Source organism: Anas acuta, chromosome 3 (genome assembly GCF_963932015.1).
Source record: "Anas acuta chromosome 3, bAnaAcu1.1, whole genome shotgun sequence".
NCBI classification, from domain to species: Eukaryota; Metazoa; Chordata; class Aves; order Anseriformes; family Anatidae; genus Anas; species Anas acuta.
In genome coordinates this window covers 48,043,255-48,070,302 of record NC_088981.1, presented here as the reverse complement: position 1 = coordinate 48,070,302, position 27,048 = coordinate 48,043,255, and the positions used below count along the sequence as shown (strand labels likewise).

The 27,048-nt window shown below is 36.1% G+C and overlaps 1 protein-coding gene across 6 annotated transcripts in view; it reads left to right on the top strand.

The window, feature by feature from the left end:
• MAP3K4 (mitogen-activated protein kinase kinase kinase 4) overlaps positions 1 to 27,048 on the top strand; it is a 72,371-nt gene that overhangs the window by 20,074 nt on the left and 25,249 nt on the right. For 5 of the 6 annotated variants that reach the window (XR_011094924.1, XM_068676967.1, XM_068676968.1 and 2 more), the window contains exons 3-13: positions 6,518 to 7,899; positions 12,002 to 12,244; positions 15,891 to 16,037; positions 18,188 to 18,345; positions 18,743 to 18,859; positions 19,280 to 19,379; positions 19,488 to 19,571; positions 21,290 to 21,556; positions 23,534 to 23,683; positions 24,579 to 24,740; positions 25,743 to 25,876. Coding sequence is in view for 5 of the 6 variants with exons in the window: in XM_068676967.1 (XP_068533068.1) it covers positions 6,518 to 7,899; positions 12,002 to 12,244; positions 15,891 to 16,037; positions 18,188 to 18,345; positions 18,743 to 18,859; positions 19,280 to 19,379; positions 19,488 to 19,571; positions 21,290 to 21,556; positions 23,534 to 23,683; positions 24,579 to 24,740; positions 25,743 to 25,876 (2,944 nt within the window). In the remaining variant the exon portion in view is untranslated. The remainder of the gene's footprint in view (positions 1 to 6,517; positions 7,900 to 12,001; positions 12,245 to 15,890; positions 16,038 to 18,187; positions 18,346 to 18,742; positions 18,860 to 19,279; positions 19,380 to 19,487; positions 19,572 to 21,289; positions 21,557 to 23,533; positions 23,684 to 24,578; positions 24,741 to 25,742; positions 25,877 to 27,048) is intronic. The other variant, XM_068676970.1, reaches the window with a different exon arrangement.

Genomic DNA, 27,048 nt, shown 5'->3' with positions numbered 1-27,048 from the left:
TTTAGCTGATGGGATCCTAAACACACTTTTCTTGCCTTTTTGTTTTTACAACTACATCTCAGTCTGCATCGATTCAGATAAACTGGTGAGTTTCTTTTGAAGGGAAGTTGTTGGTTCCTATATCCTTCTTTGTTCTGTACATGTTCCATACGTCGTAATCTATTCTTTGTCACTGCCATATTTAATTTCCTTTCACTCCTCCAAGTGCAAACTTGCTCACATGCTTTGTTTCTTTGTCTTTACATGCGCATGTGTGATGAAAAATAGGAAGCAGAAAAGAGAATTTGTGTAAGAAATTGAAGACCACAAATTTCTTACTTTAAGAAGGGAGGCAACTATGGCCACCTATGTGGTGATTTCTGTTGTGACTGTGATTGAAAAAATGGGAATGGACTCAGTACTCTGAAAGTAGTTGTTTTGTAGTAGGTGTAATTTTAGTTGTTTGTCTTTTTTTAATATCTTAAAAATTGCTGCTTGTCACATGCGGCCATGTGTTTGTGGATGCAGCTAGTGTTGGGTCCCTTAATAAAGGTATAAAAATTAAGTTCTATATTTGAAATGACATTCCATAGGATACTAGCAGGAGATGAGTATGTGCATCATTATACTGTCTATTGCATCTCTCTACTTCATTGTATTTCAGACTGATTTAAAAAGGGATAGGTTTCTATTTTCTCCTTTTGATTAGTTGCCTTTTTTTTTTTTAGTGAGCTCTTTAAAATCACAAGGAGCCTGTGGTGTGCTCCCTCTCACCAGTCAATTGTTGCTTAGTCATAAAGCCTACCTACCTCACGCGGTGTTAATGGTACTTGTAACCCAATGTCTCTTAGTACAGCTGAACTTGCTTTACTAATTAAGTTAAGCCTATATTATAAAACTGCAAGAAAATTACTAGTAGGAACTCATACAGTTATACCATTGATTTTAATATTTATTGCAGAATTCTCAGATGCATTTGAGTCAGTGGCATCTCTTTATTTAATAACATAAACGTATTTTGAAGCAATTGGTAGATGATTGTGCCTGGGCTTTGTTAGGATCGATGAATATACAAGTATTAGGGCACTTTGGATGTCTAATAATGAATTACAATGTTTTTAACTTACTTTTTTTTTTTAGTCTCTTTTGGTGGGGAGGGAAAGTGAAGATGAATACTGAAGGAGAATAATAAGTTTAAAAATATAAACTTAAGTGGTTTAGAAGACCTGGCAACTAGATTGTAAGTTCAGAATGGAATGGGGATTTCATTTATTTTACATGGTCTTCAAAATTTTTTTGCCATCAAAGTACTAAGTCGATCCTTTTCTAATCTACCTCAGCGTTGGTGAGGTTTGGGGTATGTCTGTGTTTTTCATCTCTGCTAACCACTTTCATCTTTCTCCTTTCTTGCAGATGCAGAGCATGCATTCTTGCTGCTTGTCTTTCTTAGCTTTTAGGGCCATTGTCTCCTCACAGCAGTGCCAGCTGTGGTGTGGAATGCAATTTAATACGCTCGGCAGTACTCTTAGTCTTAGATGGGTGCTGGCTTAGGCTGGTGCTAGCTAATATCTGTAGTTAGTAACCAGTGAGGGTTTGGTACTGCTGTCTGACACAGCAGCATTTGAGTAGATGTAAATGTAATATGTAAAATTAGTTTCAATTAATTCTATAGCAGATCTCTTAGTAGCTTTCTGTTTCCAGGAGCAAAGCTGTTTCTGAGTTACTTTTTTATGTTCGCTGCTGTTGTACTTGATAGCTATTCAAAGAAAGATGCATAAATAGCTGAAATAAAATCAGTGTAAGGGGGATTAATAAACTCCGTATTTGTAAGAAGCAGTTCCTATGCTAAAAATGTTGAATTATGGTTTGATCCTGGATATATGGATATGACAATATAAAGTTTCTCAGTGCTACCTTGTATTGCAAGACAAATGGAGAACTTGCAACATTTTAAAACAAAAATATTTGAAGATGTATGTATGCAAAATACTTAAAAAAATAATTTAACTGATCACATCTTCTGCAGGTGCCCTTGTTGTCCTATCATAGCATTGAAAATTCCAAGATTATAAGCAAATCAGATGGTTTCTGAATGAAATACTAATAAACAGACTGTTAAGTTGCTCAAGAGTATCTTGCATATAGAAACAAATTATCCCCAGAATTATGGTTGCTTCTGGTTTTGGCTGGTTGATCTGAGATGCAGCCAGCTCTACTCCCTCATGCCTGACTATTGGGTTATTTAATAGCATCTTCTATATTGAAAGCAGAGCTCCAGATTACTTCAGCTGCAAATACTCGGTGTATTCATAACTGAGACCTGAAGCTGGGCAGCTCTTTTTAGTGAGTGCCTTTTTAAAAAGCTTGAGTTAAGATGCATTCTTCACAAAATTTAGCTAGAGTCAGGAATAGAATTTAGTTTTCTAGAATGGCAGTCATTTGCCTTAACCATGAAGTTCTCTTCCCCTTCTGCAAGTCTCTGCTTTTTCTGTGCCAGGCTTTTAGTTTTTATAGCAATGCAAGTGGTGATTTTAAAGTACAAGTAACAGCCCTGTTTACTATGCACCACTCCAATTGCTTCTCTTCGTTAGGCTTTCAGTGAGAACCAGGATCTTTATGCTTTCCTATTCCATATCTTGGTGTTTTTTCTTTCTTCCTTATATCCTTCAGAAGAGATTTTCTTCTTCAGAGTTAAGTGCTATTATGCATCTTGTGGCCTACCCCAATCCTGCGGGGGGTATGGTACAGCTCTGGTGAGGATTAAATTGTATTTTTTTAGATATGGAGAGTGGAAGGGGCCAATGTGGCAGGTCACACCATTATTAACTTGCTTATTGTTCATTAACAGCTGAAAACAGGGTTTGTAATGACTTTTTAAGATTGTAAGGTTAAGGTTGGACAGTTTTCTTTACCCAGCTACTTTCCTGAGCTAATCCTTGTGAGGAAAATGTCTACTGAATTCTATTTCCAAGCAACAGGTTAGTTGAATATATATTAGCTCTTAGGGATATGTGATTAAAATGTGAATAAAAAATATCCATTCACATGTGTCATAGAGATTGCTAGACTTAGGCAAGCTCTGGTCTTCAAGCAGAAACTTTCCAGGAACTTAAATAACGTCTCTGCAGCATTCTGGGCTTTGTTCATGCCCTAGACTAGAAAGCTGAGACACATTTTTGTGCTCTTAACTGTTGGGTGTAGGCAATGTAGAGAAAGAAACTATCAAAACAACTTGTAGAGGGCATCTGAGCCAGAACTGTGAAGAATGAGAGCATGTATAAGGAACGTGGAGAACAGGATGGAGAGCTGCTCATCGCCAGCAGGAGGAGTTTGAATGGGGTGAGGTGTGGCAGAAGTAGCTGGGTAGACAGGGCAGGAGTTGGTGGGGATTGGAAAGATGGGTGCAGAGTAGAAAGTGGAGGGGAAGATGACTGAAGAAAAGCAGATCAGATTAGGAGTAGTGTAGTGTGTATTTAAATTTCTGGTTTTGGTGGTCCCTTGTTTTTGTCCATAATGATGCCATACTGGTGGGGTAGTAAACCCCACCAGTTATGCTATTATAATGGCTTAAGGATAAGGAAAGAAGGGTAAAATAGATGGTATCTCAGAAGAAGTCTGTAATGATATTGTGTTCAACTTTATTTAGCTTTGATGTCTCCTGCTTTTATTTTAGACCTTAAGAAGTGGTAGCATGCCAAAGACTTGTCTGGATTTCCCAGTTACCCGTTGGGCTAATGAAAGTTACTGTCTTTACCAGCAAACCTTATCTTGAGTTTGATCCTTTGGCAGAACGCCTGATTTATTTAGGGTTTTTCCCTTAAACTAGGAACGTGTTCTTAAATGTGGAATTAGCTGGTGGATCTCTGTAAGCCTCTGAACAGAGATGTTAGAAAATGTCAGAATTTGTTTTGCCTGGATGTGTGTTGCATGAGGTTTCCTGCTCTTAGCTGAAGGATCATTCTCTGCTAACTGGTGAGAACCCCTTCTCCAACCCCAGCCCCTGGCAGCATGAGCTTCCAGGTGTGCCATGCTTGGAAATGGAGAGGGTGTGCTTTTCTGAGACTCGTTTGCCCTACCTGGCCTAGCCTCTAATGTTAGCCAGAGAGGAACCTAAAAGCTTTTTCAGCAGGGACTGCTTTCTAATTTTCTAAATTTGAATTGCAGGCTAAATTAGAAAGATTAAATAATGCATAAAATGGAATTCTAAATTGCACATAGGTAGAGACATTTTTTTTCTTATTATTTTCACCACTTGTCTTTTCTGCCCTTAAGTCTAGCTGCAGAATCTGGGGACCCATGCTCTTAGTCATCAGTTGTGTGGGATGCTTTTCTTTCAGTATATCTGCTTTGGAGGACTGATGGTCCAGATCTGTGTTTTCACTGTTTAATAGTAAGCAGGTGTTCTCCTCCTTTTCTAATGAAGCCGTGCAAACTTAGATTTCTTTGCATATGTGTACTTCTCCTCCTTCTGAACAGATCTAGAGTTTGAACAAGCTCAAATGACTGACATCTACTGCTGCTGTTACCAAAAGGAGGTCTGATCACTATCACTGTGGTATGACTTAAATCCTTGAGGTGTTTTCTCTTTTCAGGTCCCCGTCAGAGGCTGAATATTTCTGTCTCTGCACTCTTCAGTTAGCATGTTCTGTGTAAATGGCTGTACCATTCATTCGTATTTCCTGAGTTGTTACCGTACTTTGAAGACTTTTGTAACATTCTAGAAATAATTCATCATAAGAGTACCTAAGCTACTGAAGGGTTTGTTATTAGCTTTTTCTGAAGATCACAGGTATACAGTATTGTCTGGTGTACATGATATATTTGGGAGGAAGGTGCTTTGTCCACATACCTCTACATTTGCTTTTGTTTCAGACAGCTCTGCAACCTTAATACAATTCCTTTGTCTGCATACATTTTGATAGTCTTTGAGCTGCGTTATCACATCAATTCCAGAAAACTGTCTTAACTGAATAGAGATTGAGTGGAATTTTGAAATGAAGAAAACTGGACTGTACCTTCTTGTGTGGCAGATACTGGAACATATGTAGCAAATGAAACAAGAATGGAGGGTGATCTGATAATTAAAGCAGTGAAGTGCATCATAGGATAACAGCACTCTGCCATGAGAAGTTTTGTGATGCTAGACCAGTAACACAAATGAAAACCTTAATGTGTGATTATTATTATTATTTTTTTCCCAGAAGCAGCTAGAGTTTCAGTGATGTTGCTTGCAAAAGTGTTGGGAATTTGAGGTGCAATGGAAGTCAAGAAGCTTTGAACACAAAAGTGCTCGATGTTCTGTAATGTTGAGCAATAGCTTTTTCCATTTTTGGTACCCAGAAATGTGATGGCTCCACTGATTTTCCTCTGTCATGCTTTTCCATCCATAGAAAGGGAATAATATTATTCTTCCACTGAATAGGACTGTTTTGCAAACAATCTTATTGCTATTACTGATATGAATTGATATGATAGTTAGGAGCACAGTAGTGAAGATCGTAAGGAAGTTCTTATTTCTAGAGTGGGGAATGAGTTGTGCAACACATAATCCTTAGAATCACACAGTGAACAGTGAAAAGAAGACAGAGTATTCAGCCATCATTCTGTAGGTCTTTTCTGTCCCTGAATAAGTAGGGGCCCTGGGGGAGTGAGGGGAGTGTGGAGTGTGACCAGCTTGTTTTGTTCCAGCTGCTGATCCCTAGACTGCAGCTAGTCTGCATATAGATGCTTCCCTCGTCATCTTTAAGAGAAAGAGAACAACTCTTTAATACTTCCAATACTTACCAAGTAGTTCTTTCTGGCAAAGCCCAGATTGAAATACTTTTGTTAGTGTTGCAGAAAAGTAGTAAGGGCTGCTGCTGCTGCGGAGAGACAAGGAAGAGAAGAGAAGGTACTTGCACAATTAGACAGAAAAGGGCTGCTGTTTTGTGGTAAGGGAGAAGGCAAATTATTATGTCTGGGGAGAATGGGGAAGTAGGCTTCTGGAGGTAGTGTATTAGGACTACAGAGGGGTTCCCAGAACTCAGAAAATTCCCCGAGACCTGGGATCAGATCATTCAAGCCAGATTTCAAAATCCATGCGTGCTTCAGTTTTTATGAGATTGCATGTACAATTGAGTATTTTTAATTCAGGTTGACTTAGAAATCTTAATAATTTTCTATTGCATTTTGAGTTTTTATCTAGAAGCTTGTTTGACAACTGTATAGAAAATGAACTTGGAAAACATTCTCTTCCTTTTAATCATACTCAGTTCTCTGCAGATGACATATTCAGTATAATGAAAATTCTCTGAGGTCCTTTCTGTATCAGAGTTAAAGCAAGAGGAGAAAAAAAATCCTTTGGTATTAGTATTGATTCTGCTATACTAGTGGTAATTGCTAAGAATTTATTGTACTTCAACCCTTGCCTATTTTGTTTTATTGATACTAAGAAATTTAATATGCACACCCTGAAAATGTGATTGGGAACTGATTGAATTATGATTTTTCTTGTTGGTGCAGTCAGATTCTTTCTCTTTTTTTTTTTTTTCTTTTACAGAAAAGATGAGTGTACCAGCTCAGGCTGTGCATAAAGATAATGGGAAACCCATTGAGAACGTGGAGGAGCACAGCTATAAGCAAGGGAAAAAAATCCGAGACACCCTGAGGACAACAGAACGAGATCACAAGAAAAATGTGCAGTGCTCATTTATGTTAGACTCAGTTGGTGGGTCTCTGCCAAAAAAAACAATTCCAGATGTTGATCTCAATAAGCCTTACCTCAGCCTTGGCTGTAGCAATGCTAAGCTTCCAGTCTCTGTGCCCATGCCAATAGCCAGAACTGCACGCCAGACTTCTAGGACTGATTGCCCAGCAGACCGCTTGAAATTCTTTGAAACCCTGCGGCTTTTGTTAAAACTTACCTCAGTCTCAAAGAAAAAGGACAGGGAGCAAAGAGGACAGGAAAGCACCTCTTCTGTCTGGCTGAACCGATCCAATGAACTGATCTGGCTGGAGCTGCAAGCTTGGCATGCTGGCCGGAGCATTAATGACCAAGACCTCTATCTCTATGCAGCCCGTCAAGCTATCCCCGACATTATCAATGAAATCCTCACGTTCAAAGTGAACTATGGAAGCTTCTCCTGTGTAAAAAACGGAGCCAGTCTCAATGGTACTTCAGGAGAAGGAGTTTGCAAAACAACGCATGGAACTAGTGCTTTGGGTTACTCAAGTTACCACGAACACCTCCATCGCCAGCGGGTCTCGTTTGAGCAAGTAAAGCGGATAATGGAGCTGCTAGAGTATATAGAAGCACTTTATCCATCTCTGCAGGCTCTTCAAAAGGACTACGAAAAATATGCTGCAAAGGACTTCCAAGACAGAGTGCAGGCACTCTGTCTATGGTTAAACATTACAAAAGACTTAAATCAAAAACTAAGGATTATGGGGACTGTTTTGGGCATCAAAAATCTTTCTGACATTGGCTGGCCAGTGTTTGAAATTCCTTCTCCTCGACCATCTAAGGACAATGATCCAGAGGATGAAGAAGTTGATAGGGAAACAGAAGTAAAGGAATCCTCAGGAACATGCACAGAGGAGAGTGATGGTGAAGAACAAATCTCTGAGGAGAACGTTGAGGAGCTTAGACAAGCCATCAAGAACAATTTTACTAATAAGCCAAATTTTGACTTTCAGGACCATTTTTCAAGGAAGCTTGATAGGCTTGAATCTGAGGATGACTCTGCCTCTTGGGTTATTCCAGAATGCAGTGCTGAGGCAGGCTGCAGCAAACACTGTTTGACCTCTATTTACAGGCCATTTGTAGATAAAGCACTGAAGCAAATGGGGTTGAGGAAGCTAATTTTAAGACTGCACAAGCTAATGCATGGTTCATTGCAAAGGGCTCGTATGGCGTTGGTAAGGAGTGATTGCCAGCTGGAGGTAGGTTGGTACTGGTGTGAATGGGTAACAGGAGTACCCCCATCTGCAGTATTGTTTCTAACTGAAGCTGGAGGAATTGGGATCTTATGAAAGTATTGATTGCTTTGCTGTTTTTGGAAGATAAATGTATATTATGGTTAAGACCCCTGTTCTACTTCAACAGAAGTGAATCTATCATTTGATCTGAATTAGAATGTCTGCAGCACAACCTAGTTCTGTATTTGTAATTTAAATTACATTTTGATAACATCTTGGCTCATTAAATGTTCTAACATCTAAAGCCTCAAGTCAGAAAAATTGCAATGGAAAATAAGGCACAAACGATTAATTAAAAGAGAAAAATAACTATGGAAGTGTGGAAGTGACACTTTTTCCTTTTCTTGTCTTCAAGACTGGAAGTCTCTCTGCAAGACATCCTTTATAAAAACATCATAATTGTTTTGGTTCTTTTTCCTCTCTTATATGCATGAAATTCTGTGGTGCTATGTTATGCTTGAGTCCACATCGGATAAGTAAATGGACTCTTAACCTTGAAATCTACGAAAGAAAGTCATGTTAGCATGCTGCTTTCTTCAACTACTTCTTAATTAATTTATTTTTTTCGTTGGGTGATTCTATAATCTTAATAAAGAATAATTGTTAATTAATAAAATTATGAAATAAGCAGTAAATGCTGACATTTCATATGGTAATTTGTGTTCACTAGCTCTTTCAAGGCAGAATATTGTTTCTTAACTTAAACTGTTATCTAACTTCTGGGCAATTTTATGTTAGGAGGAGCTAGTAGTTAGGATTATTTGTCCTCCCTGATGAACTGTGTGGGGCCTAACTGTGGATTCTGGATAAAGGATTTCTTAGCCAATGTGCCCGTTGTAATATGGATACTGTATGTGGTCTGAGGCACATTGCTGTGTGACTGTCACATTTGCAAAGAAACAAGAATGCCTTTCTCCCCTGGAGGTTAAGTAAGGATAACTAAGTTTATCTTTATAAAGTAATTTGATTTTTGAAATTTGTTTTTATGTGTACTGTTGCTAATGTAGAGATTACTGTAAAAAAAAAAAAAAAAAAAAAAGCTATTCAATTTTTATTCTCCAATTGGTTTCAACTCTGGAAATGTTTTAAGCAGTTTTGTATTTAAAAATTTTGTGTATTACTAAGAAGTCACTAAGAAGTCCATAAGCAAAACCTGCAGGTATCTTTTGCAGTAACCAAAACAGAACCCATATATACTTAGGTGGGATGTTTATCTTAATATACAGGCAGAAATACCTTTAAAAAAAGAAAGACAATAATGTATAATTTGGGGAGATTAAAAATGCCTTTGAATGTATTTTCAAAATTACTAAATACCTGAAATGTTGACTTGGTGAGGGTTCTTACTAAGTTAATGAAACTAGAGTTTTTACTGAAGATTCACAGAAACCATATGGTAATTTAGCAGTGGTTGTCTTGTGAAAGATGTATGGATAACCTTTTCTCTCTCCTCTATTCTTGTGAATTCTTCAAGTGTTCATTTTCAGTAATTATTCCATTTTCTTTGGAGTATTGTCCTCCTTTAAGGAAGGGTATATGACTGAAGGTGAATGTTACACAATCATAAACTTCTTTCCTGTGCCAAAATTAAATGAAGGCTGTCAAAGAGAAAATACTGCTTGTCAGAAGTGTGATACCTACTGTAACAGAAGATGTTACCATACTAGAATAGAAGAGAGTTTTGACAGTTTTGAATTGGCTGGTCTTTGTAACTGGCAGTACCTTGAAAGAAATTAGCAATATAATGCTAATTTCACCATAAATGTATGTAAATGCTTATACAGATGAGTGTTGGTAGAGTTCTTTTTTAAAGTACAAGTTTCATTCATCATAGTTGCGCTCTGAGATTTTAACAAGGCTTAGGCACTATAGTGTTTTATGTAAAAGTCATATGATTTGATTCTCAGAGAAAATAGCTATTGTTTTCTATTGTTTACAAAATTAAATAAGTTATTTGATTAGAATATTACTTAAACCCATTGCATCCTGTTTGTTGTTTATTCAAATGGCTGCACTTTAACATTTTATTCAGGATCTTAATAAATGTGGTGGTTTTTTGTGTTTTTTTTTTTTTTTAAGTGTTTTGTAGACACTGGAGAGTATTTCACATTGGGCCTGCAGAAGATTACGATTAGTCAAGTTGAACAATAGATGATTAAGTATCTAAAACTAAGCCCTAAAGTAACGTGCTGATGTCTGAATGTTAGAAAATGAAATAACACGTTCAATTTTGTTGCGTTATGTTTATTCATAGACTAGTTCTTTAATATTTTTATGACTAGATTTTCCAACACCATGCTTGCATCACAGTGAGGGTTGTATGTCTCAGATATTTTGTTGTACTGTAGAACATTTTCATGACCTATTATTAATGAAAGTCTTTTGTGTAAAAGCTTTTAGCATGGACAGTATTCTTCAGAAAATAAAGTTTTTTAAAAGAGATTTAGTAAAAAGAAGACCTGAATGTGCATCTTAAGAATTTCTTACACTTAAGATCAACTAGTGATTAAACTTCAGCTAAACTAGGTGTAGAGGAAATCCCCACCAATGCATGTTCGCCATCTCTGTATAATGAGATAGCGATTTTATAAACCACTTGCAAATATGCAGCTCGTAGCATTTTGTGCTAACATTAGTCAGTAGTGGATGTGGTATCCCATCCCACATGCCAGTTGACAAACTTCAAAATATTAAAAAATAAAAACACTAAAAAACAGACTTCTCAATAGCCGTAATTTTGTGTGGCTCTTCTGAGGAAGCAGGGATTGTAAAACACTTTAGGCATAAATGTCAAAAATGTTTGTGTAGGTGTAAAGAAATAAATGTGTGTTGATTTTTTTAAATTATTATAATTATTTTCTATTAGAAAAGGAGCTTAAAAGTGGCTAAAAATTTTAACTTAAAGGTTTCACTGTACCATTTGATCTGATTTCTTATCCTATCTCCTGTGTAGTGCTGTTATTTAAATTTGACTGAAGAAAACCTAGAAAATACTAGTTACGTCTAATATATGAATGAAAGATATTCAAGTCTCATAGTTAGCAGCTATGAAATAAAACAATCTTAAACAAATCTTATATTATCTATGGTTTGTTAAGAACTGTACACATACTGAGGTACAAATTTTCTTGCTAGTTTAAACTCCACAAAGCCTCCATGTACATCTTTTCTTAGAACATTGTGACAAGACTTACAGTTCAGATATCTAGGATGTACAGTTCAGATATTTTCAATTACTTTCTCTAATTAGAAAAGTCATTTCATTTAAATGTAGATTTCATTTAAATGAAAGTAAGTTTAGTAATTGAAAAAAGCAACCTAATCTTCTCAATCTTCCTTTTGTAATTTCAGTTTCTTACATCTACCAAAGTTCAGAAGAAAATATTTCAAAAGTTTTGTTCAGTTTAGCTAGTGATGCTTTCATGAACATTGCATTATTTTACAATGTGGAGCTTTATATAAAGTTAGAAAGCTTAAAGCTTTTGATGTGCTGTGTATTCGAAAAAGAACAAGATTACTCATGTGACATAGCCAAGTGCAAACTTCTTTCTTCAGTCACAGTCATAGGTGTAAGGCCATAATTATTATTGTGAAAATTTCAAGCATGGTATCTTAAAATAACATGAATATATATATATATTCCTATATTATGTTAGAGATAACTTAATTATAACCTCAAACAGCAGTTTCTTCATGTGTAGTGAAGGAATCTTTGAGCTTTAATAGATGATTTAATTATTTTAAAGCAGAGCCATAAAGTAAGAAAATGTGTTCACTCCTAAGGGTCCATAATTGTTTTCCTCAGCTTGGTGATCCTCAAATAAAAAAAAAATAATATATATAAATAAATAAATAGCTTTAAATCAATAAAACTAATCAAAAACCCACCACCAAAAAAAAAATTAAATGAATTGAAACTTCTATGGTTGACTTGCCAGTTAATTAATAGGTAGCTGTAATAAAATATTAACTTTTAAAAATAGGCTTTTGTATATGCTACTTTAAACAGACTTTAAATCTTAAAGAATTTGGGGATCCTTTTCATGACACCTATTTCTTGTTACAGTTTTCAGAATTTCCAGATCCCATGTTGTGTTCAGATTATGTGCAGTTATTAAATTCCCCACCTTGCTGTGAGCAAAAATGCAGCACTGTATCATGGGAAGAGCTGAAATCCATGGATTTACCATCTTTTGAACCTGCATTCTTGGTCCTTTGCCGAGTCCTGCTTAATGTTATCCACGAGTGTCTGAAGCTCAGGTTGGAACAAAGACCTGCTGGGGAACCATCTCTTTTGAGTATTAAACAGGTTTGCTTCAAATGTTTTGTTTTTTCTTATTATTTTTTCTATTTGAAATTACTTTGTCTCTTTCATTACAGTAAGGTCATCTGTTTAAAGAGGATTTGCTTAAGAACTGTCAATGCATAAATACGGATTTTTTTTTTTAATAAATTGCCTGTATTTCATATAGAGTTGTGGTTTTTGCATAGTAAACAACTGGTTATGTATACCTCTCTGATTTAGACTTCCAGGAATCAAAACTGGTGATTAAAGAATTATCAGCCAGCGAAGGTAAATAGTGTTTGTTCCATTTGCATTATAAGCTATGTAACCTTGTCCAGCACATTTACCTCTATATGGCTTTCCTAGGCAGAGTAACAAGTTTTAAGAAGACAGAATTAAAGGTCTGAATATTTGTTTTACATTTGAGTTGAGCTTTTTCCTTTGTGAATATGAGACCTCTGCCAGTACGCAATGCGCACATAGTGTAAGTTGACTAAGGAGAAAAACAAAATGAAAAACGATCTTGTTTCCCAACATATTTTTGTATACAAATATTGGATCTTATAAGGGTAGTTACCAAGATAGTCAGTCCTGTCACAGGTTGAGAATTTTCTGTGAGGACTTTTTTCTGATAGTTACCTGTTACAAGGAGGGCTGTTTGGCCAGTATTAGTATATCATGGACTAGACTTCGAAAAATGGTATTGATCTAAAGTCATCTCCCTGGCAAGTATAATTAGATCATGGCTTCATCAGGTGGTCGTTCAGGGTAAACTTTTAAAATAAGCTATCTGGCTGAGTATGATTTCACATTCCAGTTATCCAGTCCTCCAAAATCAATTGTTATAGTACCTTATGGTCCTAACCAAATAAGTTTCTGGTATCTCTTTTAGCAAGGGACTTACAATTTCAGTCTTAAGGGTCAAGTTTATTGTTTTGTATACTGTGTTGTAAGGTGCAATATCCTATTTTTTTCCCTAGAGACGGAGAATATTTTTTTGCCCCTATTTCTTGTATTACATTTACGGACTTTGAATTGTCCAAAAATTGTTTTCTTCCTGGAAAACAATGTATTTTTTACAAACTGTTGTGATGGTTTATAGTGTCTCACTAATTACATTGAAAAAATGAATTGAACTCAGCAAATGCTTCCTCTCCCACGCAGTATTTCTGAACGGGCAAAGGAGCTTTAGAGCCTATTTCACAAATAAATCTGTTTGTTTCCTGAAGAATATAGTCTTGAGCAGGCTCAAAACAGAGTCTAGGGGGCTGTTTTGTTCTGCAGGTTCACGGAATATTACAGAGTTACAGAAGCCAGGCTTGGAGATACTCTGGTCTATTCCGGTGGAAGCTGGGTCCCACTTTAGTTTATGCAGCTAATACAGAACAAGGAAAACATCACAGATTATATGCTTCCAGCAGTATACTTTTTCTCTTGCCCTTTATCACTAACTTCCCTTTTCTGAACCATCTTATCTTTCACTTTCAGCAATAGCTGTTGTGATCCTGCTTGGTCTGTGTTTTTGAGAGAGCTGTCCTCTTCGGCAGTTTGCCATTACATGATGGCAACATAGTTCTTCATCAGTTCAAGTTGGTTCTCACCAGTTCTGAATTTGTGCTGGCAAGTGGAGGGGTGTGTGCGTGTGCATGTACATATGCTTTATTTCTGTTAGGTGGTTAAATTAGGCACTTTCTGTCACTTAAAACCTGCATCAAGTTCCTTACAGCACCATGATCTTCTGTAAAATATCTATCAGATCTCTCTTTTTTTAACACCGGTTTGCATATTCTGAAGGTTTGCATCATCCCATAGATGATGCTGCCATGTCACAAAAGATCCTTCCTTATAAAAGTCAGGGGGGAAATTGGGTCAATGCACAGAAACTTTTCAGTTCCAGATTGTAGGATACTGTGCTAGAAAAATGCAAGTTACATAATTTCTTCTTCTTCAAGACCCATTAAGTTTGTAAGTAGAAGCACTATAGCGTACTGTAAGTATGACAGATAACTAATTTATAGGTCAGGTAAATATTTAGAAAAAAAAATGTATTATAAACTTGCTCACTTTAAACTACAGTACTCTGGAGGCTCTGTGACCTACCCCCATCTGCTCTGCAGAAAAGAAATTATTCTACAACTCCCTAAAGAAAAGTGACTCATCAAAGAAACCAATAACAGCTCTAATATTTTCAGCTTAAGTGAGGTGCACATTCTGTAGTGTGCTCCTTACAGATCATATTTTTGACTTGTGAGTTGTCTTGTGAGTTTCTGTTCCAAAAGTTGACACTTAAAAGTAGCTTTATAGGGTTTTGTTTGTTTGCTTGTAAATCCCATGTTCACTTGTTCAATAACACTACACCTTAGTGTATGACAATGTTATTTAAACAAAAAAACTCTTTAACCTGATGTTTTAACAATATTTTATTTCTGAATAGACAAATTACACTCTTTGCAGGGTTTAGAAGACTTTGCCAGTATCTGTAAAGTATACAATACTAAAGCATTGTGGACAAATAATACTACTAAGTCCTGTCTCTATGAATAATGAGTAGTTAGATACCAATTTTAAATTCTTTGAAAAAAATTATGTTTTCCTTAGTGGATCCAAGCGCAAAATGAAACAGTAAATGAGCATTGTGTACACTGTACGTGATTGAGTGGAGAGCGAAGAATACATTTTTATTTTTATGTATATGACACATTAGGGATATAAATGTCTAATTTTTAGATTTCCACATTACAATAAATTATTTTTCTCCTTTTTTTCCCATTAACTATTGACAAATCTTAGACCAGAGCTTAAAGAGTTTAGAGTTAAAGCATTTAGAGTAACAACCTTTGCTTCTCCTGCCTGCTGGGGATGCAGTGTAATTTATTTTGGCCTATAAAAGATCCCAAAGAACTCTAGGCATATGAATAATGCTGTCATGATGTTTTGCTTTTTCATACATTGAGATACTGATATTTTCTTTTGCCAGGACAGCCATTACAAAAGTTTAAAAATCAGGTTAACCAACCAACAACTAACTCCATTCCCCCTGACCCCCCAGATGAAACTCTCTCTTCCCTCTCTTGATCTCAGACTCTTGATTTACTGAAGTCAGTGCTGAGAATATGCCAGGGGGTCTCAGACTGATAATAATTTCAGAAGAATACACACTTAGCACTGGAAGGGCTTCTGAAAAAGGCATTTGTTAGTGTGGATTTGTTAGTAGATTTGAAATCTGTTGTGTTGTGTCTTCCTCTGTTTGTGGTTCTGCCTGTTGCTTGAAAAATCTGTAAGCTTTCAGGTAGGGTTGACAGCTGTTTGGCCAAAAGCAAACACTTCTATATAACACTGTGTGTTATTCCTGACTTGCTTCTGTTTTAAGTTGGATTTTGTGGTTGTGAGGCCACTTGTCCCACTTCTGAACTGTTAAAATATCCAACAAGTTGCCTGTTGTGGCCCCATGGGTTGAACAAAATCTGAAATGTCTGCCCCCATCCTGGAAAACTAATACAGATCTCTACTGGAGACGTACAGAGTGACTGTATTGATTTCTAAAATCTTTTAGAAATTACTTAGTGATAAACTAAGACAAAAGTGTCTGACAGATTAAACTTTCACATCCCAGGGACAATTTAAGAGTAGTGTCCTGACTGATGGCAGTTTTTGGATTTTTCTCTTGCAGCTAGTGAGAGAGTGTAAAGAGGTTCTGAAGGGTGGCCTGCTAATGAAGCAATATTACCAGTTTATGTTACGTGAGGTGTTAGATGACTTGCAAACGATTGATTGCAACATTGATGCTTTCGAAGAGGACCTGCATAAAATGTTAATGGTAAGCTTCAAAAAGGAGAAGGCATTTGGAGTTCTGTAAGTGTGTTGGTCAAAATATTGCTTGTAGAAACCTATTGTTCCTGGTGGATGTAGGGCTTGCTATTTTTTTGTTGCTGTTGTGCTACATTAACATACTGTTATTCTTTTAATGGACTTGGAATATAATAGCCATTGTCATTTTAAACAAGTTACCATTACAAAGACAATACTAATTTTTTGTTTACTGGCCTGTGGAACAGTAGATCTGTAAACAGCACGTTTTTACAATAAAATGCTTCATACATAGACCTGTAAATTGCATATTAAATATTTAAGTGTTTAATAACCTTTTTGTAGTGAATAAAAAAATGCAATTTAGTAGCGAATAAAAAAGTGATGTTTGAATAACATTGTGTTTTAATACTTTGGTATTGCATTCATCCATGAAAAGTGCCTTATTTTTAATGAGTATTCATTATTGCAATAAGCTAAACACAAAGAAGTATTTTCTAGATAAATGCTTGGCCTCTGAATAATAACAAATGAAAGCTTCCTCCCAAGTAAATTTAATTTATTGTTCCCTTGTATGTGACTGATTTTTATTTTTTTATGAGTTGTCTGAGTTTAGTCCTCACTGTTCTGTGGAAAACAAAACCAAAGAACAAGATTTACCTCAGTACTTTATTATTAGTGTTTTATAGGCAGAGCTTTTGGTACCATCTTTGTTGAGGATGCATAGATTTTCCTGTTACGCGGTTTTTGTTGCCTATAATGGTAAAAATACACTACTTTACCTAAAGGTTCTTATGCAGCATGTCTGCCTTTATCTCCATCTGAAATTTGTAGAAGCTTCCAGCAGAAATGACCTGGCAAGGTAAAAGGAAAATGATTCACCTTGTCTGTTCTGAAGTTCCTCACCTATTTTGTGAAGCAGCTGTAGTGTTATTATGCTGTGAGGCAAGAGCTTGAACTTTGATGTCAGTTACAATTGTATAAGGATCTCACTTTTCGTAAGTTCTGAACGGGATGGTGGCAGGACTGTGTAAGTTAGAATGACTTTATTAGACCTCTAAGAACCAGTTTGTGCCTACTCAGAGTTGCAGTTTATTGTAGTGGCAGCCCCAGTGGAGAACAAAGGGTTGCCAGTGGTCAAGATTTTCAGAAGATGGGGACAACTGGGCAGAGAGGGCGGCAAAGATCTGAACTGAACGTAGGGATAGGGAAAACTTGAAGGAGATCAGAAGGCTAAGATTGGATTAATGAGGTCTAGGAGGGGGCACACAGAACTTAGTCTTTGTATTTCTTTGCGTGCTCCTGGTATAGGCAGGCACAGTATCTAAGGAAGACAAAGCTGGGCTAGGAGTGAAAGAAGAATTAAATAAAATCAGGAATGGAGCTACAGACTGAGAAAAACACAGTCCCTACCTAACCCAGAGTAAAGTTTTAAGGTTTTCTTTATCTTGGCATTATAACACTGTGATCTGAAAATAACTGAAATAAATAGGAAGTTTTATCAGCTTCTAATGAGGAACATTTGTTGATATTATGGATTATCCAACTAAAATATACGATTAAATAGCTGCTAATGTTATTATTTTTTTTTGCATTCATTGCTATGCCTGAGGGCAAATGTTTGAAGAAGAATTGTACTTAATGGGATTTTTATGTTGGTTTAAAATAATAATGAAATAAAGGCGAGAGGTAAGACTTGATATAAATGGATACAAGGTATAATGCAGAATCTTATAGGCCTGTTCGCTGCACTTACCCATACCCAGGAGGGTATGTTCAAATAAAATTTTTAGGAGTTTTTCAGTTAATAAAAGATTTAGAAAATGTTTTACAGCAGTTCTGCTTTAAATAACTCTAGCCACAGTGTGTATTCACCAATATGATGGTGAATTGCAGCACAGCAAGCAAGGTATTTCAGAAAAGTATTGTGGAGAGTACACGTTACTAAATATTTCAGTAGCATCTTTTATTTCCTGAGTCATAAATTGCACCCTCTATGTGGAAACAAGTAGCCCATTTTAAGTCACAGCAAACCAAAAATCTAGAGATGTTCTCTACTAATTGTATGATATTAAGATTGCTTCTTGATTTGAGGAGTTGTCATTCTTAGTTACATGTTGAGTAACAATTTCTGTCTAAATTGTCCCTTTCCGTATGCAGGTTTACTTTGATTATATGCGAAGCTGGATCCAAATGCTACAGCAGTTACCTCAAGCGTCTCATAGTTTAAAAAATCTCCTAGAGGAAGAATGGAATTTCACCAAAGAAATAACTCCTTATATAAGAGGAGGAGAAGCTCAAGCTGGAAAACTATTCTGGTAGGTTTTAATTACTCTGCTTATGATGCTGATTTATACCAGATATTTATTGAAGTCAGTAATTGTTCAGGGTTCCCAGACTGGGCTTCTTGAGGCCCTAGTGAGCAGTTGATAGTCTTTCTGTGAACTATTGGAATATTACAATGACTGTAACTGTAGGATCCAATACGTGCAGATTGCTCTTACTCTGTCTATGACCGGAATGACTACTTCTGTGGAAAGTGCCTGTTCCTGCTAGCCCTGTGCACGTAGATTAACTGAGGGGCCCCCAAGATGCTGCTTGTTTCTGCAGGCGGACTTGGCAACATGGTTCTCTTGCCTTGGACAGAGTAGGAAGAAATTTAAGGTGCTGTGCTACCTGAATAAGACTGAAGTTCCACCATTTCTGTTGCTACAGTGATATTGCAGGAATGCTGCTGAAATCTACAGGAATATTTTTAGATTCTGGACTACAAGACAGTTGTGATGAATTTTGGGCCAGTGCCGATGACAGTACTGCATCAGATGAAATAAGGTATTAAGCCCTTTGGCTTAATAATAATAAGCACACTTACTCGTGTTTCTTTACCCCTGACAGGTACTTACTGCATTTTAATTCTTAGAATGAAAATTTAGTAAACGCAAGACTCCGTGGACTTTTTTGCTGATATTTCTGTATGTAGTAATAACGAATCATTATTTTGTGCACTTGAAACCTAATAACCTTCTTTTAATTCAGGGTATCAGAAATTGTTTATCTAATGTCCTTTAAATTCTATTTTTATATCCATATCAAAAATGTGCCTGCAAAAGCTCAGTTGATTTCAGCCAGCTGCTTATTTTTCCTATGCTCTTTCTATTGATATATGTATAAAAACTTCTTATCTTCTAATAGTTATGTAAATGTAACATGAATTATTAATGCATCGTCACATCGTTTCTATCAATATTGCAGGAGGTCTGTTATAGAGACCAGCCGAGCACTCAAAGAACTGTTTCATGAGGCTAGAGAGAGGGCCTCCAAAGCTCTTGGATTTGCTAAAATGCTGAGGAAGGTACGTAAATGTCAGGGTTTCATGTACCTTGCTGATATTCACTTTTATTTATATGCTTAAAATAAATGCAGTTTAAAGGATATTCTTTCGTTTTGTTGTTGCTTTTAGGACCTTGAAATAGCAGCAGAGTTTTCATTGTCAGCCCCTGTCCGAGATCTACTCAACGCTCTGAAAACAAAAGAGTATGTGAAGGTAAATTCAGTTGAGAGCCATGAAATTCGAGTGGGGATGCTAAGCAAAAATCAAAGGATATTTATATACATACTTTCAACTTTTTCATGTGGCATCTTTATCTCAACATTTTGAATGTCATGCATTTAGTACTGAATTGTGTCAGTAGAATTACTTTCTTTGCATGTGATCGTGTGTGTAAGAATGTTAGTCTGTAGTTTTTGTATAGCAACAGTATTATAATGGAGCTCTGCTCTAGCTAGCTTGCATGAGAGTGCTAAGAATGTGAGAAATGCAGGGTCTGTGCTGTGTCCCAGATGAACGGAATAGAATAGTTCAGTTGGAAGGGACCTTCAAAGATTGTTGAGTCCAACTGCCTATCCACTTCAGGGCTAACCAGAAGCTAAAGCACATTATTGAAGTCATTATCCAAATGCCTCCGAATGCAAGTAACTGTTGCTAGAAAACTGTTGCATAGCAATGTTAAGTTAAATCTGTTGTGCATTGCTGCCTGATATTTACAGCACCATAAATTCATACACATACAGTTTCACGCTTTATTGAAACTGGTCTATACTATAATAAAGACTGGTCTAAACAATAATAAAGACAGGTCAACTGGTCCTTATAGTTTGAATTTAAATAAATCAACTGCTTCAATGGGTTAAATTTATTTGGATCTGTTGCACTTTTTTGTCCTTACATACATTTAAAATATGTAATTCTCAACTGGGTAATAATCTACTAACTTTTGCATGGTAAAATTTCTGTTGGATTTATATAAGTGATAGCTAAAAGTGAATATTGCTTTGATGGAAGATAGACAAGCTCGTGGGAGAGACGCACATCAAGGGCAGTTAAATACATGGATAAAAGTGTTTTGGACCAGGTGACCTCCAGAGGTCCCTTCCAACATAAACTGTTTTTTTAAAAAAGTCTGGCTTAGCAGGACCCTAGTCTGTAAATTAAGAGGGGGAGAATAGTCAGGGAAATTTCCAGTTTATGTTTACTTTTAAAAAATACTTTTTCCTAGCACTCTTGTCTGCTTTAATAAATGATAATGGATTTTGTTAAAGTCAGTATCATACTTCATACGTACATTTTTGCAGAAAAAGTTGAATCTTGAGTTTGAAAAAACTGTGTGAGCAAATGGGTTAAATAATCTCTTGTAAGGTTGATCTGTTTTTATGTGTTACCTCTCCCCTTTTTTTCATGTCTCAAAAAGAATTTTTGAGATCATCACTTTGATGATCAGCATTTCATATATTGGCCCTCTAACATGTATGGAGTTGAATTTTTTAACAAGCTTTTCAATCAAATGCTTGTTAGTTTTGGGAAACGATTTTAGATTTTATTAATGACTTTACAGTTTTTATTTTGACCGATGGATAATACTGGTCTTAATTATTAAATATGTCTCCCTGTTGGTAGAGATGTTGACGCATTGTTCTGTTTTAACTTGATGGCTTCCAACTCTGAAAAGAGGGAAATAAACTTCACTCCAAGTCAGTTACCTAATGACAGATCACAGGGTCAGAGATCACACATCAACTATTTTGCTGTTTTCACAGTCCAATTCTGATTCCTGACTTGGTTAAAAATGTTGTTTAAGTATGTATATTGTACAGCTACTTAAGATGAAAACTCTTTCTGTTGTTTAACTGAGATAACACAGATATTTTATGTATCTCAGGAGAAAGTGAAATTATCTCTCAGTATCGTTTTATTTTCTTCTACAGGTACAAATCCCTGGACTTGAGAATTTACAAGTATTCGTCCCAAACAATATTGCAGGGGAAAAATCTGTGATTTTGCAGCTCCTAAATGCAGCTGCTGGAAAGGATTGCTCAAAGGATTCTGATGAGGTTGCATATGAGGCCTATTTACTAATGACCAAGCACAGTGACAAAGACCATGAGTTAGATGACAGCTGGAGTGCATGGGAGGGCCAGCCAGTCAAAGTAGTGCCACAAGTGGAAACTGTTGATACACTGCGAAGCATACAGGTGGTTTTTCTCTCTTTTTTTTTTTTTCCCCCTGCTTATGTGATTTTTCCACACTGTGAATGCTTCTCCTTTCAGATTACCACAGTAATTTAAGTGAGGCATGTTTCCTTTTGTAGGTAATAAATTAAATTAAAGCATAGGAATGATTCTTAGCTGTGTTAGTCCAAGTAGTAAATTCATTGGATTTTAACATTTCTTCACAGGGTTAATCTCTGCAATGTTTCAGGGGTGGATTTTTATAATAAAGAACTATTTAATATATCTAGTTCAGTATCACAAAGATGGTTTAGACTTAATCACTTCATTTTTTATTAAGAACTCACCAATCTTCAACAGTGTATGGCTGTTGTGTGCCTTCCACACAGTGAGGCATGAAATAGATTACTTTCAATCTTGGATAAATAGTGGCATTTAAAGTAAAGTTTCTGTGGAGCTTCTGGATGTTCAGCAGTTCTTCAGGAAGGAATATTTCAGTCATACTTTCCTTCATCGCAAGCCAACAGGAGTTCCTGCCAGTAGTTCTGCTGTGCTCAAGTATCTGAGCCAGCTGCAACTCCCTGCCCATCCTGTTCTCATGCCCTTATGTTAAGCCAAGTGAATTTTCCTTTTGGTATGTCATGCAGTTCCTTAGATCCCTACCATAAATGGGCTCTACTGTCCACCAACAGAGTGACTTTCCATATCACTGTGCCTGGCCTCTGATGTTCTGAGGGCTCCTCTAACTATAGGCAGTTGAAAAAATCACTCCTGTATATACATACACCACTGATTGTTACATGCAAACATGTTGTTTCTTGTTTATCTGTTGTCCAGACTGAACAAGTTAAAAAACAAAGAAACAAAAAAAAAACCAACAAACAACCACAACAATACTCACCACCACAAAAAAGCTTTTGATTAAGTTTTAGAATTTCATTGGACTTCTAATAAAGTTAGCATTTCATGCAGAAAACAAAACCAGCAAAAGATGGAATGTGGTTTGCAAATGGTATCCCATCTGACACATATAAATGCAGATAATATATTGTGGATGTGTTATGTGTGTATATATATAACATTGATTATTATTATTTTTTTTAAATTCTATACTGCAAAGTTAGGAGGTAAAAATTTCTTCAGAAAGGTTATGTTCTGTATTTTAAATAGCGTGCTCTGATTGCAAACTAGAGAAAATGCAATTTGTTATTTAAAAAACATTCATAAAATAGAAGTATCCCATCAACATTTAATAAATTTTGAGTATGAAAATATTGTTTGGTGGGGAGACACTAAAAATCAGGATGAAATGGGTCTTATTTTGTGAGTAACATGTTTCAGCTGCCTTTTCTGTAATTTGAAATTGTCAGCGTAGGGTACAAACCATACTGCCACAGCAAAAGAAGCACCATCTGTTATTCTGGGTACTTTTACAAACTTCTGCAGTATCACAGCTCTGGTTTTCAAAACATGCTCTTACATTTACATTTTAATAATTTTCAACATTTTAGCAAAGACCATGTGGTAAATCTATGGTTTTCAGTTTTCCATAATAGCTTTTTGTTCTGAAAACAAAACCTTAGTTGGATAAACCCTCTTTATTTCTGATGATTATTACCTCCACCTGCTTGGAGAAAGTGTAATTATTTTTCTTAGATACTGGCTGTGCGTAACTATTTTGAAGATAGTTTATAATACGATGTTTCCAAAATTTCAAAAATGTAATCACCTTTCCAGAAATCAGTAGTAGTATATTCCCCTTGAAAACTTGCTGTGGCATTTGCCGTTATAGATCTCACTGCTTAGTAAGATGAGTATTTATCAAGTTCTGTTGCCAGCATCAAGCTTTTCTGTGTGAATTGAGGTTTACATGAATAGCAAAGAGAGAGGCCATTGATACATTAGAATTACCAAAATAACAAATTGGAATCTGCCAATACAGGACACATTTTTATGGAGAAAGTTGTGTATGTAAGAACTAGTGGTATCTTGTATTACTAGGTTGACAACCTCCTCCTCGTAGTCATTCAGTCTGCACACCTTGTGAGTCAGCGAAAAGCTTTCCAACAGTCTATTGAAGGGCTTGTATCACTGCACCAGGAACAGACATCCAGCCAACCAGTCATTGCCAAAGCTCTGCAACAGCTAAAGGTAAGCAGTTTTCCAGATTTTCTCAGTAAAAAATCGATTTTATTTCAGTCACTGATGAATAGAAATGTACAGAGACTAGATTGCAATGCACATAACATTCTGCAACTGTAATTTCTGCAACCTCATTGGAATTTATTATCAGTACAATTTTCATTGTTATTGGAAAGGATTTAGGATTGTATTTTTGAGGAATGTTGGTATAATAATTTTTGTGCTATTTAAGTGGGAAACAAGGCTGTAATGTGATAGAAATGTTAATAGCAACAGAATAAATACATCTTCATATGGTAGGATTATTGAATTGAAAGAAAGTGATTGATGTGGTAAGAAATAAATTCAAAATACGTGATCTGTAAGGAATAACTTTTTTCCGCATTTGGAGAGGATGACTGCATGTGATGTGCAAGTGAACAGGTCTCTGTCTGTCTTTTTCTTATTAGATTGATTGTTTGTTTGTTTGTTTGAAGGATCCAGAAAAGAAAAAAGTTAATCTGTCGAAGTTAGGGTCCTACATTTTCTCCTAAGTTCAACAGAGGCTCTGCCCACGTAGCAGGGTGAAAATGCTGCCAAAGGCTTGGTCATGTTGCAGATAGAAAAACACATTTTCTCATTTCTTTCTTCTTCTTTTTTTTTTTCTTTCCATTTGCTTTCTTTGTTTTTAAAATTCATCTCACACAAACAAACTGAATTGCAGTGCTCCCATTAATGATAAGACTTCCTTAGTGCAAGTGCTGGAAAGTATTTGTTTTTTCTGGGACTGAAGGAATTGTGATGACATTAAAATGTGTTTACATTTAATATAATGTAATTATCAGATTAATGTTTGCCTCAATCCTATTCAGATATAGAATATAAATAATAAATTGATGTCCCCCCATCCCTTTTTGTTGTTCAGAATGATGCATTGCAGCTATGCAATAAGATAAGCAGTGCCATTGACAGAGTTGATCATATGTTCACATCTGAGTTCGATGCCGAAGTTGATGAATCTGAATCTGCCACTTTGCAGCAGTACTACCGGGAAGCCATGATTCAGGGTTATAATTTTGGATTTGAGGTAAGGAAACAAAAAGTTAATTATTTGTTTTGTGGATTTGTAAAGGAACCAGTTGAAGTTTCTGTCTTTACAGTGGTGCAAATAAGGTAATTAACTCTGTGGAAATAGAAAGAATTCTAGCAGAACGTTTTAAAAATACGAGTTGTGAGAGAAATGTTGTGTGAAAAAGATTGTAAAGGAAGAGATCTATTACGTTCAGACTCCAATTAGCAGTCTGAAACTGTAAAAAAAGCTTTAACTTGCTAACTTGCTAAATTCAAGTGTAGTCTTGCAGGCTCTGCTGCCTGTCTACATTTTAGATGAAATTAGGTATATCATTAGGTATTGAATGTCACTGTGTAACTCATCTTCTTGCTGTTTTTCAATCTAGAGTAGTATAAAACTTTAATTAGAGCCTTTCTTTCAAAGTTTATGGTGGTTCTTTGGTGCAGTGAATATAGGTTTTGAGTGTCTTTCCTACAGTGCTGATGAGAAAATGTCATATTCAGCTGCATTTAGTATGTTTCATTATTTGACTCCTGTGACCTTTGTAAGGTTTTGTTTGTTTGTGGTATAGTACACTAACATACTAATAGAGATAGCCTTCTTAAAAACAGCTGGTTTTTTAATGAACACATACAAATCCCTTTTCCCCTAGCTTACTTGAAATATAACGAAAAATAAACACTACTATGAGTTCAATCTCTGACTATAGAACAAAATATTCATGTGGGATGTTTCTTAAATGCTGTGTAACCTGTTTAACATAAGCATATGCCCATATGCGCACAACAATTACAATATGGCTCAAGTGCTACTTCTCACTATAACACATTTTGTGTCATATACTTTTGCATTTCTTTCTATACATATGCTACTGTTTGCATAAAATTACTTTGTTTAAGAAGAGGATGTGATTGTTATCATACTGCAGTTTTGTTAGCCTGAAAATATTCCAGTGGGTATAGTGATACTTTTAATCTTGCCATTATTATGTGAAAAGTAATCTTTAATTTCATACAGTACCATAAAGAAGTTGTTCGTCTAATGTCTGGAGAATTCAGGCAGAAAATTGGAGACAAGTACATCAGCTTTGCCAGAAAATGGATGAATTATGTGCTAACAAAATGTGAGAGCGGCCGAGGCACTCGACCCAGGTAACAGCAAACTTGATAATGCCATAGTTGTTTGTGTTACTTCTAAATGCTGTACAGGACTTCTCCTGCTGTGAACAGTGCTTATTTGTTTAGAAGTAGTTCTTAGGAACTATTGCTGCTTCTGTCTCTTGAGTTTTGAAAGTGATTTGAACTGTAAATTCATAAAGCCAAATGAACCCCGCAGCTGCTTTGCAGTTTTCTGCTGAACATCTTGCCTCATGTTAGCTGACAAAAGATGGGAAGAAAAAGTGGAGGTCATTGGACTCAAACAATTCAGAGACTAGATAAGGGTCATTAGCTCAGGACAAAAGTAGTATGTGACCAGGAGTCAATAAAAATTGATGAATATGCAACAGTCATTCTCTGAGTATTGCAGAGAGAAAGAAGTGTTGTGCTGGTTGCAGAAATTATGTCCATATAGAAACCTTAGCCTCCTGTACGCGTCCTTTCTGTTAGTCTCTTCTGAAAGTATGGCACACAGATGAGGAAGAAGTTTCCACTCTGGTGAAAATTCTCGGGATTTATGATTGTGTGTAAATAATAGAATTCAGCCTTTGTATTTATGGATGGTTATTGTTGCAGTCTGAAGTACTCACGCTTGCAAATAGCTCCTTTTCCCAGGCTTATTTCAAAGCCTGTTTTTTAATTTATATGTAACCTCACTTCAGGAAATGAAGCAGTTGAAAAGCAGTATTTTCTGCTTTGAATGGTATGAAACTGTAGTTAGTTTTGTAACTAAAACTACATTATAAATATCAGAACGTGTGTTTCCTCGGTCTGTTGAGACAGTTGTTGGGCCCAGTGGTCTCTCAAATTGTGCTTACAGTCAGTGCTAGGATACTAATGGGAAACTATTGCTGGACGCTAATGGGGAGGGAAAAAAAAGAGAGTTTACATTATTTTGAGGATGGAAACAGAGAGACTGGGACAATTGCCCAAGAAAAATGGTACCATAGCTTGATTTATTTTGGTGGTTTTGCAGTATTTTGCAGCTGGTATGTCAGAACTTTTATAGAATTCCATTGTATTATAAAATAGACGCCTTATATTGACCTGTGTTAGCAGATCACAACACGACATTGATGTGTTTTTTTTTTTTCCCCTTAAAGAGTAGGGCTGATCAATCTTTCTTGGAGGTTATTTGTTTTGCTTGCGGAAAGAAGAGGAGGAAA